The sequence below is a fragment of the Ursus maritimus genome, unplaced genomic scaffold (genome assembly GCF_017311325.1).
Source record: "Ursus maritimus isolate PB19 unplaced genomic scaffold, ASM1731132v1 scaffold_14, whole genome shotgun sequence".
Taxonomy (NCBI): domain Eukaryota; kingdom Metazoa; phylum Chordata; class Mammalia; order Carnivora; family Ursidae; genus Ursus; species Ursus maritimus.
In genome coordinates this window covers 36226405-36245289 of record NW_024423786.1, presented here as the reverse complement: position 1 = coordinate 36245289, position 18885 = coordinate 36226405, and the positions used below count along the sequence as shown (strand labels likewise).

At 39.8% G+C, this 18885-nt stretch overlaps 1 protein-coding gene across 3 annotated transcripts in view; it reads right to left on the bottom strand.

Annotated features, from left to right (window-relative positions):
* Positions 1-8832, bottom strand: part of DCP1A (decapping mRNA 1A) — a 55184-nt gene extending 46352 nt beyond the window's left edge. Inside the window, exons 1-3 of one of the 3 annotated variants that reach the window (XM_008703660.2) lie at positions 8635-8832; positions 5891-5931; positions 3352-3479 (exon numbers count right to left, since the gene is read on the bottom strand). In XM_008703660.2, the coding sequence (XP_008701882.2) occupies positions 3352-3479; positions 5891-5931; positions 8635-8829 (364 nt within the window). In that variant the 5' untranslated portion in view covers positions 8830-8832. Of the gene's footprint in view, positions 1-2325; positions 2345-3351; positions 3514-5890; positions 5932-8634 lie in introns of those variants that run through there. The other 2 variants (XM_008703661.2, XM_040628684.1) reach the window with 2 other exon arrangements.
* Between the last annotated feature and the right edge of the window lie 10053 nt (positions 8833-18885).

Genomic DNA, 18885 nt, shown 5'->3' with positions numbered 1-18885 from the left:
TAATCAAAGATAAAATTAAAACTATCATCAATGTTTTTTAGGGAGAGGTGTCCACAAATTAAACATCATGACATCAATACAAAGTTTTAGCTGGGACAGTGCTATGGATTCCAGTATACTAATCAAAATAAACATCATGACCCACTGATCAGAACTGTTGCTATTGAGTTTTAAAAAATCTGTACTCCGTAAGATTTCTCATTTTTAACATGTATATATTTTCAACTTATCATACCTCAGGCTGCCTAGTAATGGCCCCTATAACATCTGAAAATAATATCTATAAAGATAAACAGAGTCTCTAGCTTCTCATGGTGCTAGTCAGAGGGACAGGAGGAAGGCCACTATGGGCCTGGGTTATAAGAGAACGTGGATAATGTTAAAATCCTTATGACTCTCTCACCACAAAGATCACTTGGCTTGGGTCCAAGATGGAGACACAGTCTGTAATATTTTATATTTGTAAGTGCCTAAGAAAATACCTTCACGTATATGATGCCCTTTTAAGATAAGTAGGTCAGATCAGTGGTTTACATGATTTATCCAAGGTTACAGACCGAAAATGGCAAAGCCTAGAATAGAATTCTTTTCTGAAAATTAAATTGCATGCCAAAAGAGTGTTACCATGGCAAAGCCCCCCCCCACCCCCCGGGATATCTTCTGCAGCTTTCGTATCTAGAAATCATTTATAAATTTTAAAAAGAATGACTAAATGAGAGGCATAAAAATTGAATCCAAAGCTCCCCTAGTGCTTGTTCAATTCAGGTATGGCGCAACAAAAGGGTGTGTGTGAGCAGGGGTTCATGCTTTAGACTTCTGCTGTCCAATACGGTAGCCACTAGCCACATGTGACTACTTAAATGCAAACTGATTAAGTTAAATAAACTAAAAAAGAAAAGAAAATTTCTTGCTTGTACTAGCCACACTTCGAGTGCTCAACAGTCACATGTTGAGTGGTGGCTACTCTTTGGGATGGGACTGACACAGAGCACTTCCATTACCGCAGAGTAGTATGGGTCAGCCTCACTCTAGAACGTGGACTGATGAATGATGAAGTAAGTAATTTTATTGTGGCAGCTGAGCAGAAAGAATATGGGCTTTGAAGATTTGAATTCTGCCTGTCACTTACAATCTTTGTGATTCTTGAGCAAGTTTCTTAACTTCTCTGGGACTCTTGTTTCCTCAATATAAGTCAGAAGTAAGGAGTTAGGAACTACACTTTTGCCTAATTAACTACGGAATCTGCAGTCTTCCCAACCCTCACTGCAGCCCTGCATGGGTCTCCTGGCTGCCAAAAGGACCTTATCAGTATAGAAATATACTGCTTCCAAATTATTCAATAGAATCACCAAACCTAAGCCCCTGGCTAGTGTAAGCATTTTCTCTGTAAGATTTTACCTTTCCCTTTGGGGGGGGGTATAAATACAAACTAAAAAATGAAATCAAAACGAAACAATTAGAACAAGAAAAAATCATAGTGCAATTTTCTATTAATTCTAGAAAGTGATTTGAGTGAAAGAAGCCGGATCTGAAGGTGTAGTGAGCAAAATGGGTCAGGTGTCTTAGTGATATTTCCCACAAGAAAATGACAGAAGGGCAGCTACGGAGTCACGTATAATTACCTGTATACACACTCAGGCACTAATTAACTTTTTGTTTAAAGAACAAATCCCTTAACAACTCAATAGCTTGCAGACCTGACAAGACTATTTTCCACATTTAAGACTAGGCAGACAAAACACACACTCGAGAAAGGCCTTCACACTCCCAGAATCACTTTATGCTGCCTTGTCACTTCTCCCCAATACGGCTGTTCCTTTAAATACTTTCCCAAGCTCCTCTTGTGCACCGTTTCTAATACAACCACAGTGTTGTACTTGACCTTTTCAGGCCTTTCTCTAGTCTGAAAACAAGCTGATGTGCTCTGGAATTTCTAATTAGCAATATCAGAAACTGTGTGGCCCCTTAGAAGATGATCCAGTGCCTCAATTAACTGGGAAACTGGACAACCTTGGTTAAGTGAATTTTCCGTTCAACTAAGGAAGCCTTTGTTTAAACTTCTTAATGAAAATCTTCCTAAAAAAATGTATTTTTTTTGGTAGTAACTTTTCCTTTTTAAGTGAGAAGGAACACTTCTCCAGCAATCTCCTTGGGTGATAGTTACAGTCGCTCTACTACTGTAACCAGGTCTGATCTACCCACCGTCGGTACCAAACAGTCTCTCTTCTATCCTCAAACACTCATACCTTCAACACCCATACTGAAATACAGGAATTGAGGATACCTCTTTAGTATCTTACTCCCCCCCCTCCCCACCATTAGTACCTTAACTTTTTGAAAGGGCCACTCTAGCTTTGTGGGCTGCATGCAACCATTCTCAGGAGGCTGTCAAATGCCTGAAAGGACCCTGGAACTAGGGAGCAGAGAAGAGGGTTAGGATTCTTGCTCTCCAACTGGGGAGCTGCCACTCATCTCTGAGTCTCAGCTCTTTTTTTTTTTTTTTTAAAGATTTTATTTATTTATTTGACAGAGATAGAGACAGCCAGCGAGAGAGGGAACACAAGCAGGGGGAGTGGGAGAGAAGAAGCAGACTCATAGCAGAGGAGCCTGAGAGTCTCAGCTCTTTTAACTGCTTGCCTGCCCCACATAGATTATGGTACCATTAACATTAAGGTAAAGTAGCTCTGAGCCCAGAACTTGCAGCCAGTAGACACTCAATAAACAGACTTAAAAATACCACCACCAGGGCAAAGATAGTACTTTCTTTGTGGATAGAAGTATCAGTCCCCGTCCTGTATCTCTCAAACTAAGTTCTGTTGCTCAGGGGCATGGGCAGCCAACAATTCAGTTCCAACCAAAACAAAGGGAGAAACTTAATTTTCGTAAAACAAACAACAGGAATATGATGTAGTGCTATTACATGGAAGAGTATATTTAACTAAAACAATATAAAAAGTTACTGTAAGAGTGTTTCAATTTTAGAAAGCCCAATTTAAAAGGTTTGATCTTACTAAGAGACTCATTTATAACCTAAGAGTATAGATTATATACATTATTTTTAGAGATTTTATTTATTTGTCAGAGAGAGAGAGCGTGCGCACAAGGAAGGGGAGCGGCAGGCAGAGGCAGAAGCAGGCTCCCCGCTGAGCAAGAAGCCCGATGCGGGACTTGATCCCAGGGTCCTGGGATCAGGACCTGAGCTGAAGGAAGATGCTTAACTGACCAAGCCACCCAGGCGTTTCTATATTTTTTATTGTAACTTGAAACTCCAAAAATAACGTGATGATAGAAACTAAAGTCACACAATTTAAATTGTAAATATATGAACTGTAATAAAACAGATATACTCACAGCTTGCATTTCTATACAGAAGAAATGGTTCATGGAGCTGAAATTCCAAATCTTTATTCACTGGTTCAACCAGATTGTGCATATTCAGTCGATTCACAATGGTAAAACCATGGTAAGGTGAGGCTGACCTTAGATTTGACAGAAGACAGACACCTGTAGTCACTGTTTAATTTGCAGAAATGTTTATTTACTTCTTTATTTCCATTTCAAAGAGTATACACTACTGCATTATACAGTATCATTGGCACTTAAAATTGTAAACAAAAAATTCAAGTTAGATCATACTCCTTCTCTTCTCATAAGTTTCTAAGGACTTAGTTCCGCACAGTAAAGGCCAATGCCCTTACTAAGGCCACTAAGGCCTTGGCTGATAGGTGCCCTCCTTGCCTTCATCTCCTCTGCCTCTTCCCTTGCTTCTGCTCCAGCCACACTGAGCTCATCACTCTCCCTACAGGTATGCTTCCACCTAAAGACCTCTGCCTGGACCACTTGCCCAGAATTTAGTTATCTTACCCCCCCCCCCAACAGGCTTTTCCTCAAATGTCACTTTCTCAGTGACACTTACCTTTCTCAGGCTCCCGGCCTGCTCTCAAGTTCAATACCTCCAATTCTCTTCTCTTTTTCCCCATACCATTTACTTATTTTTCATATTTATTGTCTTTCTCCACTAGAATGTAAACACCATGCAAACAGGAATTTTTGGCTTTTTTTTTTTCAGAGAGATCCCAAGATAGACACCTAGTAGATGTTAAATAACATTTGCTCAACAAAAATATCACTTATTTAAAACATGGTACAAACTTGGTTTTAATAATGACTGTACACCATTACAATCATGATTATTTTTTACACCAAATAGGTCTTTCTCTAGTTCTCCTACGTTAGAGAGAAAATGCCTTGTATCTTATGCTAACAAACATTCCTGGTTCTCATACCAGGTTGATTCAGTACATGATTCTTGGTTCTCATATCAGGGTGATTAAGTACATGATCTTCATACATATATATGTATATACATATATGAAATACTTCATAGTTTCTCAATCGTTTCTCTGTGTACACGGGGGAGATTTTAGAATCCTACTCTACAGATTAGGAAGTAAACTCAGAATGATTAAGGCCTTTGCCCAAAGTCACGTAAATAATGTGACCAGAATTCAGCTTTAGGTTTTCAGACTCCAAATCCAGGTTTCTTCTATACTACGGTCTCTGCAAAACAACATTCTGACATTGTGGCACACCTTTATCCAAGGTACATAAAATGTTCTCACATTTCCCTGAGTTTCTTTGGTTTCCTTTTATTAGGATCAATACTATGTAAGCCTCCATGAATTTAATTAAGTCAAATCATTTATTATACTAAATTTTGTATTTTCTACAACAAGTGGATCTGTACTATAACAATGAGGCCAGGAAAATATTTTCCAAATATCATAGATACCAAGATTCTAACAACAACTGATGAGTTTCTAGAGATTTATAGAGGTAATAAAGAACAATAAAGTAGGTGAAGGGTAAAGGCGCCCCCACCCCTTTTTTTAAAGGAGAAAGATGAATGATAGGGAACGAAGTGGCAAAGAATGATGAGCTGCTATAGTTACTATGTAATATAAAAGCACTTACATATGAAGGAAGAAAAAGATCAGTGTTTTTAGACAAGATCTCAAAGTTGCATGCCAAAATTTAGAGGAATATTTGACAAATTCTTGTTAATTACCATCAATGGAGAAAGGCAATCCTTAAAAGAGAACTCATAATACAAAAAAAAGTGGGGAGGACCTGATGTCAGTAATAATTCCTGCTGAATCTCTAAACTTAGAAGCCATGGGAAGGAACCTGCCATAGTCAGAGAAAGACCTAAGGGAGATCCTAAGACCAAGAAACTCCATGACTATCCTTTCCTGTCAGTTACAAGTTAGGACATAAAAGTTGCCTAACAGAACAAAAGCTGCAATTTGCAAACCAATCACGTTTTAGATAATTAACTCTCAGAAAAGTTGAAAATAAAAAATGTGCAACTGAATAATCTGGGTTTTTCTAAAGGACTCTCAAACTAAGGTGACACATTACTAAGACACTGTACATAATTCAGAACTTTTTCTGTGGGGAGGGGTTCAGAAAAGGGACAGAACCAGAGTCATAAGAAGGTGACTCATTTAGTAACTATAGAATAGAGGGACTGACTTTTCAACTACGTTATTTTATAGAGTTAGTTTACGTATTATATTTTTCTCTATTTATGTATGTTTAATACAGGGAGAGGTAGGAAGGCATCTGTTTTAGACTCGTTCATTACTAGAAAATTTTTCTATTTTGAGACAGTTTTGCTAGGTTCCCAAGTAAGTTCTAACTCTGTTTATTCTGAATCACACGAAGGCTCAAAGAAGGGACGTAACTTGGTTCAGATCTCACAGCTAGAAATGGATGAAAAAGGTCAGGCAGGAAGGTTCCAAAGACAATAGGGCTGAACCACTTTATATAACACTGTTCACCATTAGATTAAAAATACGTATGTACCATTTTTTTTTTAAAAGCTTACCTTCGATATACAAATAAGGTCCCTTCTATATCAGTCTTCTCCTATAATAGACAAAGAGTTGATTAGTTTTTTTCCCCATAATCCAACCCCAAATGGTCCTAATGGAGAAGTAATATTCATGTTTAAGGTGAAATTATCTATTTTAAAATTAGTCCCTTTAGAACAGGTCAAGTAAGTCTCTTACTCCACAAACTACTGTTACCAGTTCCTTTTGTATCCTTTCTACACTCTGGTTGCATACTAATGTATATTAAATGTTCAATCCAGCAACATGTCTGTTATCTGCAGCACTTTTCTTTTTAAAATTTTAGGGTGAAAATCTTAGCTCCCCCAGTTTCTAAAGACTATTTATTTGAGAGAGAGGGCGTGCCCATGCGTGTGTGGGAGGGGCAAAGGGAGGGAGAGAATATCAAGCAGACTCTCACAACCCTGAAATCATAACCAGAGCCTAAACCAAGAGTTGGATGCTTAACCAACTGAGCCACCCAGGTGCCCCACTTTCCCTTTATAAAGCTAAAATGTCTTATCCAGATTTTTTAATTTTAAAGCCAAGCTTCTGTAAAGCAATTCCTTCACTTTTAAAATTTATCGGTTAGTATGGGAAAAAAAAAAAAAGAAAGAAAGAAAAAAGGTTATCTTCTAGGAGAGTTTGTTTCATCATTGGGGGATTTTGGTATATTTTTATGAATAGCGAATTTTGTGGTTAAGAAATACTGTCAAACACAATTAGTTTTTTATTTTTAGAACTTTGTTGAAGAATCATGAAAACTGAAGCTATACTCTGCCTTAAGGTAATTAGGACGTATAAATAATTAAAAATTTTAAGCATAAACGAAACATTTTGATTAAAAATACAACTCATATTATCTTTTATTTGCTGTGACAAGTGGACTTAGGTTTTAAACACATACAATGTTTTAAAAAAACCCCAAATAACCACAGCAGTTCACAGTTTGGATAGAACCTATATATTTTAATGCAATCAACAAATTAGAAAATTTTAAATGCTAGTCATTCCAAATTGGGTTTGTTGGGATACAAATATTTAAAATATACTTATCATATTGAGTATTGCTCTACCATAAAAATCATAATAAAACTTTTCCTTCCTAAGGGTTCATAGGCTTTTTCTTGCCTTTCAATTGTTAAATTATTAGTATAAAAAATTGGCAATCAGAAAGAAAACTTGCTCAAACACAACACTGCAAAGTTACAACTCACTGTAAAATAAAGATACAAAAGATTTTGGTTATGCTCTTTGCGCCATTATCCAAATGAACAAAAAATGGCAGTTCCTTTTTCAATTCAGATATTGTAACTAGTATTTCATATTTGAAGCAGGACTTTACAATTTAAATTCCACAATATTGAAAGTCTGTGAAAAACTAGAAATAAAAGTCTGTTAGTCTAAGTTTCTGCTCCCAAGTCTTCACCATTTGTCTGCAATTCACATCTCACAAATTTATATGCAGACCAAATAAAGAAAAATGATTCAGAACAATTCAAACTAAGGCAAAGTCTAAAACAGCTACACTAAAAAAAAAAAAAAAAAAAAAAAAAAAAAAAAAAATCTATAATTTTGTTCTTTGTGGCTTTCCATACCTCCTTCTCTTCCAGGAGGTGAAAGAAAGAAGATAAAAGCAAGAGGATTCTGAAAGCTCTTTTCATCTGAATTAACTGTTTATAAACATCAAATGATTTTCACAAAATTACTGATTAAATATAACCTATGTATCTGTTTTATACCGTAAAGGACATATTACAATGGTCTTTTAGGGTTTTGTTAGTATAAGGATTTCATTTTTTACTGAAAAGTGAACATTACTCATTTATGAACTCAATCCAACAAACATTTACGGATCATTTGCCAAAAGTAAAGCCTAAAGCTGAATGAGTAAATTATGGAGGGTCAGTTACTAGAAAACCGGAAATTATGTTACTTTTAAACAGGGGCCAACCATTCAGATAACAAACCCAATGTAACTTTTCGGACCCCCTCCCGTGCAAAAAAAATAAAAGGCAAAAAAGTACTTAGTCGGAAGGGAGCATTCAGAGGTGACATCACCAGCAGCACAGCTGGAATGAAACACATTTACAGGGTCTCTTTTCCAAAGGTTTCAAGGGAATCCAATTAACATGGAAGCCCATTCCCTAAGTGCCTTGAAATCTTTTCCAAAACTCTGGAAATACAGCGTAGTTAGATAAAAGTCGGACTTATCCCCACCACCTCTCTTCCAAGAATTGACACTAAGTGGATTTCAAGCTTTAAATCCAAATGACCTCTATGAAGGGGGCTCTTATTTACGCGCCTGTTGGGGGGAAAGGACTGGTGTTTACTTTATAGATTATGTATACGTAGTTTATCTAATAACCCTCATAGCTTCAAACACAATCTTTCAGGTATCTTTCTGACCCCACCGTTCTCATCCTCCAACACGTCTGCAAAGAAGGCAGATCGCCCAGGTCTCCGGACCCGACCCCAAGGGACTGATCCTCCTCCAATCCTCCCTTCTATCGGCTTGCCCCCGCTCCCCCCGCCCCCGACGTTCTGGGCCTACCTCTCTCCTCTCCCCAATTCCCGGCGCCCCTGACACCCTTCAGGGACCGACCCGTCTCTTCTCCAGTCCCTGGCCTCCCCGCTGCCGCCCTGGCCTCCCGAATCACCCCCAACCCAGGACAGTCCGCGCGGCCCCTTTAAGAGGCGGCGGCCGGGAGAACGACCTCAGCGGCCTGGCCGCACTCACCCACTGGTTGGCCTTGGGGCAGAAGGTGTACAGAGCGACCTGGCCCGTGAGGTCTGCGATGCTGGTGATGTAGGGGTCGTGCTGCTTCAGGGCCGCTAAGCTCATCTCCTGCCCAGCTCTACTCAGCGACTCCATCTTGAATTCCGGAGCCGAGCCCCTCCGGCGGGGGCGGAGTAGCGGACAGGAAGGTGCCATCCAGGCAAAGTTCCCCCAGCTGCGTCAGCACCTTCAACTTCCGCCTCTCCGCCGGCCTGGCGGCTGAGCGGTACAACAGCTATTGAGCTCCGCTACGTCCATGCCCCCGGGCGCCGCGTTCCGGGAGCGTCAGGTTCCTGACGTTCCAGGGTCTGGGTTGGCGTCGGTGGCGGAGCTGTCAGGCGGGGGCGCAGGCCCTTCCTGTACTCGGGGTAAAAATGCCCTGACCGCGGGATCGAGGCTGTCCGCGAGCCCTCCCCGGGCTCCTGCCGGACGAGGCAGCAGACCGACGCGGGGCCGCCTCGGCTTGCGCACCGGCAAGTCGGGTCGCAAACCGAAAAGCCCGCTGTGGCGGTGCGGGGCTCCACGGTCGTGGGGGAGAGCTTAGAGAAGCGGGGAGCGGGGCACCCCGAAAGTCACCCCAGATCTCCGAGCTCACGAGATCACCGCCGTCCGCAGTTGGATGGGGTTTTTTTTGTGAAGGAACGTTTTGAAAAAAGCCAAACTAGCCCTCTTGTAACTGCACTGGAGTGTGTTGTGCGATCCCCTGGGGCTCCTTACTTTGCTCGTCTGCAGGTCGCGGAAGTCCTTCCCTCCAGTCTTGGCAGGAGCCCGCGGAGGCGTGCGTGAGCGGTCGTGCAGCGTTTAAAGCTTTCAAAAGAGAACGCGTCCTTTTTAGCAAACACGTGTTAAGCATTTTAACACATTTTTAAAGAGGCAGGTACGAGCTAGAGTGAAACAAGGCACGGAGACTATAGGGAACTCTGTTCACCCCCACTCGACTTGTTAAAAGAACATTTTCTTACGTGGAAAAGATACCCCAATGGAATCGAATTTTGGAAAGGAAAAAACCCCGTCGTATTTGTACTGTTTATGATTTTTACATCCCAGGAGCGTTTGTTAACGGAAAGAATATAATGTCTTAGATTCTTTTCAGTATCACGTAAGAAGCGTGTATAAATGCCATTCATTTGCTGTGTATTAAGCAAGTATTTATTGAAGCTTTATGGGTGAGTAGGAGTTCATCAGAGAAGAAAGGCAAGGGCTCTTTCATTTTGCAGTTTAATGGTGAGGAAGGGAAGGTGTCTTCATCCTCATTTGATGGATGGTTTAATTGAAGCTGGGTGGAGTCATCACTGGCTCAGAGTTCCATACTACTCTGGGGGGCGCGCGCGGGGGGTGTGTCTGGTATTAGAATCCAGAGACTCCTTCCTTTCCCCCAGAGTCCTTTCCTCTACACCATGCCTACCTTTCTTCATCCCTGAGAATGAGTCCTACTCCCCTCCACCTACTTTCAATCCAATATTTAAAAATCTGTACCCTAATTTTAAAAAGTATGCATTTTTTGAATACGTAATACAAGCCTTTGGAATAAAATTCAAAGACACACCTGGAACTAAAAAGAGTAGGCTTTTCTTCTTTTAAAAATTACTATTTTATTAAGGTATAGTTGACATATAACCTTGTATTAGTTTCAGGTGTACAGTATAATGATTTGATATTTATATATATTGCAAAGTGATCAAACGATAGTCCAGCTAACATTTATCACCATACGTAGTTACAACATTTTTTTTCTTGTGGTAAGAATTTTCAAGTTCCACTTTCCTAGCTGCTTTCAAATATGCAATACTATTATGAGCTATAGTCATCAGGCTATATGTTACATCCCCAGGACATGACCATTAGTTTTTTTCTCACATAGATTTACTAAAATCTAAGACATTTCCTTTTTACTTATTTTTGATTGAACAGGGTTAGACTCATGAGAAACAGCAAGCTATTTTAGGGAGTTTTCATATTCAGAATAGAAAATTGCTTCAAAATGCATGTTTGCGTGGCCCAAAACATGTTAATGTTGACTGTAATAACTCTGTACAGCTCTCACGATCTATTAAAGAGAATGTGAAAAATTTGGAATTGAAACTCTTCCTCATTTACTTTGAGGCCTAATTTTTCCTTGTATTTGGTTTGGCTAGATTTCTGCCTATTGCCACTTTCTATGAATTGCTCTTTCAATGATTCCACCCCAGCCCATTGGCCTCCTTGCTATTCCCGCACATGTGCCAAATGAGTCTTGCCTCAGGGCTTTTGCGCTTGTCATTCTCCCTTTCTGGAACATTCTTCTCTCTGATATCCCTGGGATATCCTTATGGCTCATTTCCTCATGTTGTTCATAGCACTCATCTGCCAGTGGTAATTATTTTATTTACTTCTGTTTTGTCTGTATCATCAGCTCAATGAAGCAGGACCCATGTCTGTCGTCTTTATCACACTCTCAGTGCCTGGCACAGAGGCAAGGCTTATCCTTGTTTGTTGGATTAATTGGAAAGTCAGGGTATTCTCTTTATCACGTAAACCTGAGAGAAGGGATGGTTGTTTCAACTCCACATCTAAGAAAGCATTTGTTTCTCATAAGCGCTGAACAAATAATGATGCCTGCTTTTCTTATATTCCTATATCTGATTCTTGGGCTCGAGGCTTCCTGAGGCAAACATACGGTGTTTAGTATAGCCCAGAACAGTCACTGGGGACATTTTCAGTCTGGCACTTTTTCCCATGTCCGTATTCTCTCCATCTCTCTGTCTCCCCTCTCTTCTTCTTCTTCCTCTCTCTTTCTCTAAAAGTATTCTAGAAGTATCTGCTTACCGTTTGCTTTTTAAGGCAGAAAAACCAAGCTAACGAACTTTCCCAAGGTCACATAATGATTCATTTGCAAAGTTGGATTAGCATGTTCTAGCCTTAGCTTCCAGGTAGATCGTGTATCTTGCTACCATTTTGTCTGGCACACTCTTAAATTACGCTGCCTACACGTGAGTGAAGCTCGTTCTCCTTATGCTGCTGTTTCACCACTGATATTTATTTTACATGATTGATATGCAAAAGGTTGCGGATTTACTATAAAATCCATTACCTGGTGCTTACCAAATGCTTCGGATGGTAGTTCTTTCCTTCAGTTTCTCCAGAAAGGTCTGAGACCTCTGTATTTTAAAATGTTACTTTGTAAAAGTATTTTGAAAGGGTCTCGATATTTTCTAGAATTGCATTTCTGATTTGTGAATTAGTTTAGGGTGTCAGTTCTGGAGCAGAAACACGAATGCTTTCAACCAGGAAGAAAGAAAGCTGCTCCATATGGGGTAAGGTAACCAGAATAAAAGAACACGGGATCAGCACACTATGTAGTTCATCTGTTTATTGCATCTAACGGTGTTCTTGATAATGTTCTTTGGTAGAAAGTTCTACTTCGTTTATTTACTTAACCCAGTGTAGCATTTCAAATTAACAATAGCATAGCAGCGGTATATTCACAACAGATACACAGTGCTTCTCCATGGGACACAAAGTGCTTCATAGGTATGCATACTCACAAACTCTCCAGATTGGTCTGTGGACGTAAATAATTGTTACCCATTTGAAAATGAAGGCGCCCAGAGGCACATTAGTTGACTTGCCTGTGGTAGAGATTGTTTGCTGTTCATCAGCAACGTTTTTATCCTTTTCTGTTGCCTTCACCACACAGCCAGCCTTCATTTCCCAAACTCTTTTGGCTTAGGTATGGCTCTGTGACCCAATTTTGGCCAGCGGAATGTTGGCAGAAGTGATGTGTGCCTTCCCCAGGCCGTGGCATGTTCCGCCTTGACTTGCTTTTCTCTCTTCTGTTGTCTGGGTGCAGGCAACTGTGAGGCCATGGAGAATGGCGGAGACCCAAGATGGAAAGAGTTGGGACCTTAAATCACCACAGAGAGAATTGTTGCTTGCTGTCCAGGGTATCTTTCTCAGACTATTACGTGAGGAGTGGACTCCGTTGGGTTTGAGAAATTATGTACTTTGGGGTCTTTTTGTTACCTCAGCCTAGCCTATCCCAACTAATTACACTGCTCTAGATTGTTTAGAAAATCAGCAATAAAACTTCAGTCTTCTGAAGTAGAATTAAAATTAAACATATGATTTACCAGAACACTGCTTAGTGCTTTGACAATGAGTCAAGATTTTAAAAGAACTCCAGCCAGAGCTCTGCATTTGCAATCAGTTATAAGCACAGATTTGCAGTCACAAAGTGGCTAAAGACCAAAAATATTTTTGCCTATACCATTAGGCAATGATTTTGCAATTGCATCACGAAATAACCCCACTAAGCCAAAATGGGAGGCTGTCATTTAAAATGCACTTTCTCCATGAGAATTTCCACAAATTCTCTCGGATTTCTTTTAATTCTTCCTTTCTTTTTCCCTTGGGCATATTAAAATACAAGTACAGTTGACTCTTGAACAACATGAGTTTGAATTGTGTGGGTCCACATGTGGGAATTTTTTTTTTTATAAATACAGTAACAGTTCTGTAAATATATTTTGCTCTTCCTTATGATTTTCTTGGTAACATTTTCTTTTCTCTAGCTTACTTTACGGTAAGAATGTAGTCTATAATACATATAACATACAAAATATGTGTTAATCAACTGTTTATATTCTCGGTAAAGCTTTTTCAACAGTAGGCGGTTAGGAGCAGTTACGTTTTTGGGGAGTCGAAAATTATACATGGGTTTTCAACTGTGCTGGGGTTTAGTAACCCAACCTGTGTGTTGTCCAGGAATCAGCTCTATTTCCTTTGTTCCTACTACAAAAAAACCCCTTTATTTTATTATTATTATATTATTATTTTCTTTATTGAAGTATAGTTGACACACAATGTTACATTTGGTTCAGTGTGCAGCATAGTGTTTGACAAGTTTATACGCTATGCCGTGCTCATAAGTATGGCTACCATTTGTCACCATATAACACTACTACAATACCATTGACAATATTCTCTATGCCCTGCCTTTTATTCCTGTGATTTATTCATTCTGTAACTGGAGTCCTGTATCTCCCACTCCCCTTCACCCATTTTGCCTATCCCTCCGCCCCCAGTCCCCTCTGACAACCATCAGTTTATTCTCTGTATTTATGGATCTGTTTCTGCTTTTTGTTTGTTCATTCATTTGCATTATTTCTTTTAGATTTCACATATAAGGGGCACCTGGGTGGCTCAGTTGGTTAAGCGTCTGCCTTTAGCTCAGGTCATGATCTCGGGGTCCTGGGATCAAGTCCCGCATCGGGCTCCTTGCTCAATGGGGAGCCTGCTTCTCCCTCTGCCTGCTGCTCCCCATGCTTGTGCTCACTTGCTTTCTCTCTGACAAATAAATAAAATCTTCAAAAAATAGATTTCACATATAAGTGAAATCATATAGTATGTGTCTCTCTCTGACTTATTTCACTTAGCAAAATACCCTCTAGGTCCATCCATGTTGTCACAAATGGCAAGATCTTTCTTTTTTTTTTTTTTAATGGGTGAGTAATATATATATCACAGCTTTTTTTTTTTTTTAAAGATTTTATTTATTTATTTGACAGAGAGAGAGGCAGCAAGAGAGGGAACACAAGCAGGGGGAGTGGGAGAGGGAAGCAGGCTTCCGGCTGAGCAGGGAGCCTGATGTGGGGCTCGAGTCCAGAACGCTGGGATCATGACCTGAGCCAAAGGCAGATGCCCAACGACTGAGCCACCCAGGCACCCCTATAAATCACAGCTTCTTTATCCATTCATCTAAAGGATCAACTGTATTTAAGTCAACACAATAAGAAGAGTTTAAGTAAAGGCATCAATCTGCTGTGTTAACTGTGTAACCTGAAATCTTCCTCGTTGACTCTCCAGATTAACATGAAAATATAACAAATACTGGTGCCCGAACCTATAGACTATTTCTGTTCATGGATTCTTTTCTGTATCTTCCCAGTTTTAGTTCTGGGTTGCTTCTAGTCTTATATTACCATTATTCATTTACTAATATTTATCTGGAAAAATTAACATCATAATCACTTTTACATATGCCTTTAATTCATTTAATGAGTTTTAGCTCTCTTCAATCTTGAAATTTGATTGTTCGATGGCTAGAGCATATTAATGAATTGTTGAACTCTTATGGGTTGAATTTGCACAGAGATACCCTTAAGAATGAATATATGTCTTTGCTGTACTCTCCAACTCTGAGGGAAAGCCACAGTGTTACATACTTAATGGGTTCAATGCTTTCTGTTTTCTGCTTACATATTGTCTTAATTTGGGTATCCAATATGTGAGCTTGAGGCAAAACTGACTCAGGATTCATTGCGAGTCTTTCTTGTGTAAACCAATTATTATATGATTTGTGGAATAATAAACATGGTCCAGATACAGTTTATGTTATCTTGGTAAACTTGAATTCATTTATCCTGAAGGCACAAGTATTAGGAAATTCTATCTTTCCCCACTCAATTACACTCATAACATAGAGAATAACGTTGAACAGGGTACATTAAAAATCACTCCAAATTACTGAAATCCCATAATTTAATGGAGATTAACTGTCACAGTGTGAAAAACCACTCACTCATCTGTATGTTGTTGCCTGCAGCCTTGAATTTAACGACTATTACCTGTTCTGGACCTTGAAGGAGATCTCAATATTCATTATCTAAGGAGAAGAGCATAAATTACACTTAGCCATCTAATAAACATTAACTCAAGAGATAATAGAAAAACGCATTTCTCTTGCACAATAAAATTATTGCCACTACTGCGATAAAAGAGGCTGAACTAGGTCAGGAGCGGTCCTTTTTACATTGCTCAAGAACACTAGAAGGATTAAAAATTTATGGATTACCTCCTAGAAACAATGATCTGGTACAGAAATGAAATAAAACACCCACTCTCCTGTATCTTCCTAAGCTGCTCCATGCCATTTCATTTTCTGATTGTATTAGTGTAACAACTTTCCAAAGCTCTAGAAACTGTCCTTGGCAAAGATGAAGATTTTCAAACCAAATGAATTGTTTTTGAAAATTCAGAGGCAGTTGGCGTAAGAAGGTAATGTTAAAATGGGAACCAAATAGACTCTCGTCTTGTGTATACTTGGTATATTTGTAATTTTGTTTCACTTAGGTCGCAGATAAGTACAAGCAAAAGAAAAAAAAGTGAAGTAAAAGGGTATAGTATTAAAATGCTATGCAATATTAATAGTCCTTCTGGATAAATTTGTATGAAAAGACGATATAGTTATTTCTGTGTGAAATCTTCCAGAACCAAAGGCTGGCAAAATTGCTTCTTAAAAGAGCTATATCTAGTTTCGAAAAGTTATTTGTTAATGTGTCTGTAACCTTTCGGACTCTTCTAAGTCTTTGTTTTGCTTTTTAAGAGTATTTTAGAGTGTGCATATTTGTATATTTAATGCTGGAAAATAATCTGAGTGGGACTATTTGGATATAAATGTAAATTTTAAGGGATTTGGGGGGATGGAGCTTTTTATTTGTAAATATCTAAAAGTCATGTATTTCCTAAGTATTGATGGACGTTTTCATATAGAAGGGTTTTTGTTTTCTTTCTCAGTGACCCCTTTCCTATCTTTTTTTTCCATTGATGGCCTTTTATTCTTCAATAATGAAACACAGGAGAACATACACAGTTTCAAACTTTCCCTTTATCTGTTTTTGAGCTAAATTGCCTTGAGGTTAAGTAAAGGTAATGGAGATATGATTACTCAGGTGAAACATTACCATACGGGCATTTTCTGCCTTTTTTACAGATGTTGGCATTTATTTTAATGTGATTTTTTAAAAGATTTTATTCATTTATTCATGAGAGACAGAGAGAGAGGCTGAGGGAGAAGCAGGCTCCCCATGGTGTGGGGAGCCCGATGTGAGACTCCATTCCCAGGACCCTGGGATCACAATCTGAGCTGAAGGCAGGTGCTTAACCAACTGAGCCACCCAGGTGTCCCTACAGATGCCTGCATTTGAAGTAATCTAGAAACTGAGGCTTGGGAGGGAAAAATGTCCACCCATAGCTTATACTAATGGCATATATTCGAATAAAACTCTCACACTCCTTAGTCCATGAATCCCTGAGGATTGCAGTCCATCCATAGGGAAGCAGCCAAGAGATCTGTTGAAGGGCATATCACACCAAAGAAATGAACCGTGGAACTTGCAATCGCTAGAAATACATCAGCCGAACCAAACTGACAGGTAATCTTAATGTCATATTTTGGTGTGTCTTCTCAGGATAAGCAAGGAGTCTTTCTCTTCCTTGCCAAAAAAGTTGACTGATTTTTAAAGTTTTAATGGCATAGGTCTTTTCTTACGTGAGCTAGAAAGGTCTTTTCAAAAGGTAACATGGACTATAAAAAAGGAGCAGCCTTTGGATTTTGTCCTTCCAACTGGAGACTGGTGGTGCAAAATGGGTTTCGGAGACAAAGCCAATGAGTTGATGTCATTCTTATGAAGTCTGGCAGAGGGTAAACGTATTAACATTGTGAAACAAATTCTTTTTTTTTTTTTATAATGATTTTTTATTATATTATGTTAGTCACCATACAGTACATCCCCGGTTTCCGATGTAAGGCTCGATGATTCATTAGTTGTGTATAACACCCAGTGCACCACGCAATACGTGCCCTCCTTACTACCCATCACCGGCCTATCCCATTCCCCCACCCCCCTCCCCTCTTGTGAAACAAATTCTAACTGACCTTTTATGAAAATATAAATTAAGCCTGCATCTGTCAGCCCCACGCATTTCATAGACTGAGCCGAGCAAAATGAGCTGCTGACGGTGCAGTCTCTCAGTGTGGCCATGCCTTCTGCTCTAGGGTCACCTGTCCTCCAAGATGCAGATGAGGAGAAAAGCGCATTTTAAAAGCCGAGGGGAAAAACACAGACGTGGCTTTCTTTTAATCTTCTACCGAGCTTTTGAATCTAGTTTTATTTAAAACCAACACCATCAGTTGTATGCATACTAAAATACTTTAAACTTTTTTTTTTTAATTTTATTTATTTATTTATTTAGAGAGTGTGAGCGGGGGGAGGGGCACCAGGTGAGGGAGAGAGGAAATCTCAAGCAGACTCTGTGCTGAGCACGGAGCCCAACACGGGGCTCAATCCCACGACCCTGAGGTCATGACCTGAGCCGAAATCAAGAGTCGAACACTTCACTGGCTGAGCCACCCAGGTGCCCCTACTTTTAACTTAAACCAAAAACATAGCAACAAATCTTTGAGGACTCAGTAGCATTTCTTCCAATAAATATTAGGCAGTTCAATTTTGCATAGAGGTAATTGACCAAATAATCTCGACCCTGACAGTTTCAGGATAGGAACATTGATAAATTGCATCGGAACTCTGCTGTAATGACAAAGCACCACTCTCCCAGCACTTTGATCTTTTAGTATGCTCCCTGCTGTAGGGGAGGAAAAGTTTTCCTCGACCATATTAGGGTCTCTAATAGTCTGGGTCTGAAATTTGACAAAGATAATAGAGGAACATACACATTTTTTAAAAAAGATTTTATTTATTTATTTGAGAGAGAGAGAGACAGAGAGAGGGAGACAGCATGAACCGGAGGGGCAGAGGGAGAGGAGAGAGAATCTCAAACAGACTCCACGCTGAGCCTGGAGCCTGACGCAGGGCTTGATCCCAGAACTAGAGATCACGACCTGAGCCGAAACCAAGAGTGGGGCATTTAACCAACCATGCCACCCAGACGCCCTCATACACATTTATTTAATACAAGTTTTCTGTGACACAAGCCTTCCTTCCTTCATATGGAAATGAATTCCAGAGAAATGGTCAAGCCTGAGTGTTTTTATGCTGGGCTTGATAAGGATGGGAAGTTGCAGAAAGACATGATGGGGGGAAGAGTGTGAACTCAGGGTAGTAAACTGAGGGGAAGTCATCAAGGTCCGTTGATTTCCTCTATGTGTCCCTTTGTCTTCTGAAATCAGAAAGCTTCTTTCCTCTGGGTCCAAGGAGGGCACCTCTCATGTGAGGGTCTTACGACCTGCTTCTGGGGAAGCTCAGAGAGTCCTTCCTGGACTTGCCATTTCTCAAGTTCCTTCAGCCTGTAATACTCAATGTACCAAGATGCCGTATTTTGGGGAAATGTGTCCTGAACCCCATCACTGCCATAGAAGTATTTATCTCTTTCACTGACCATTCATGCCCATTCCCTTCTTTAATACTCAAGAACAGGGCAAGGATGTTTCTCCTT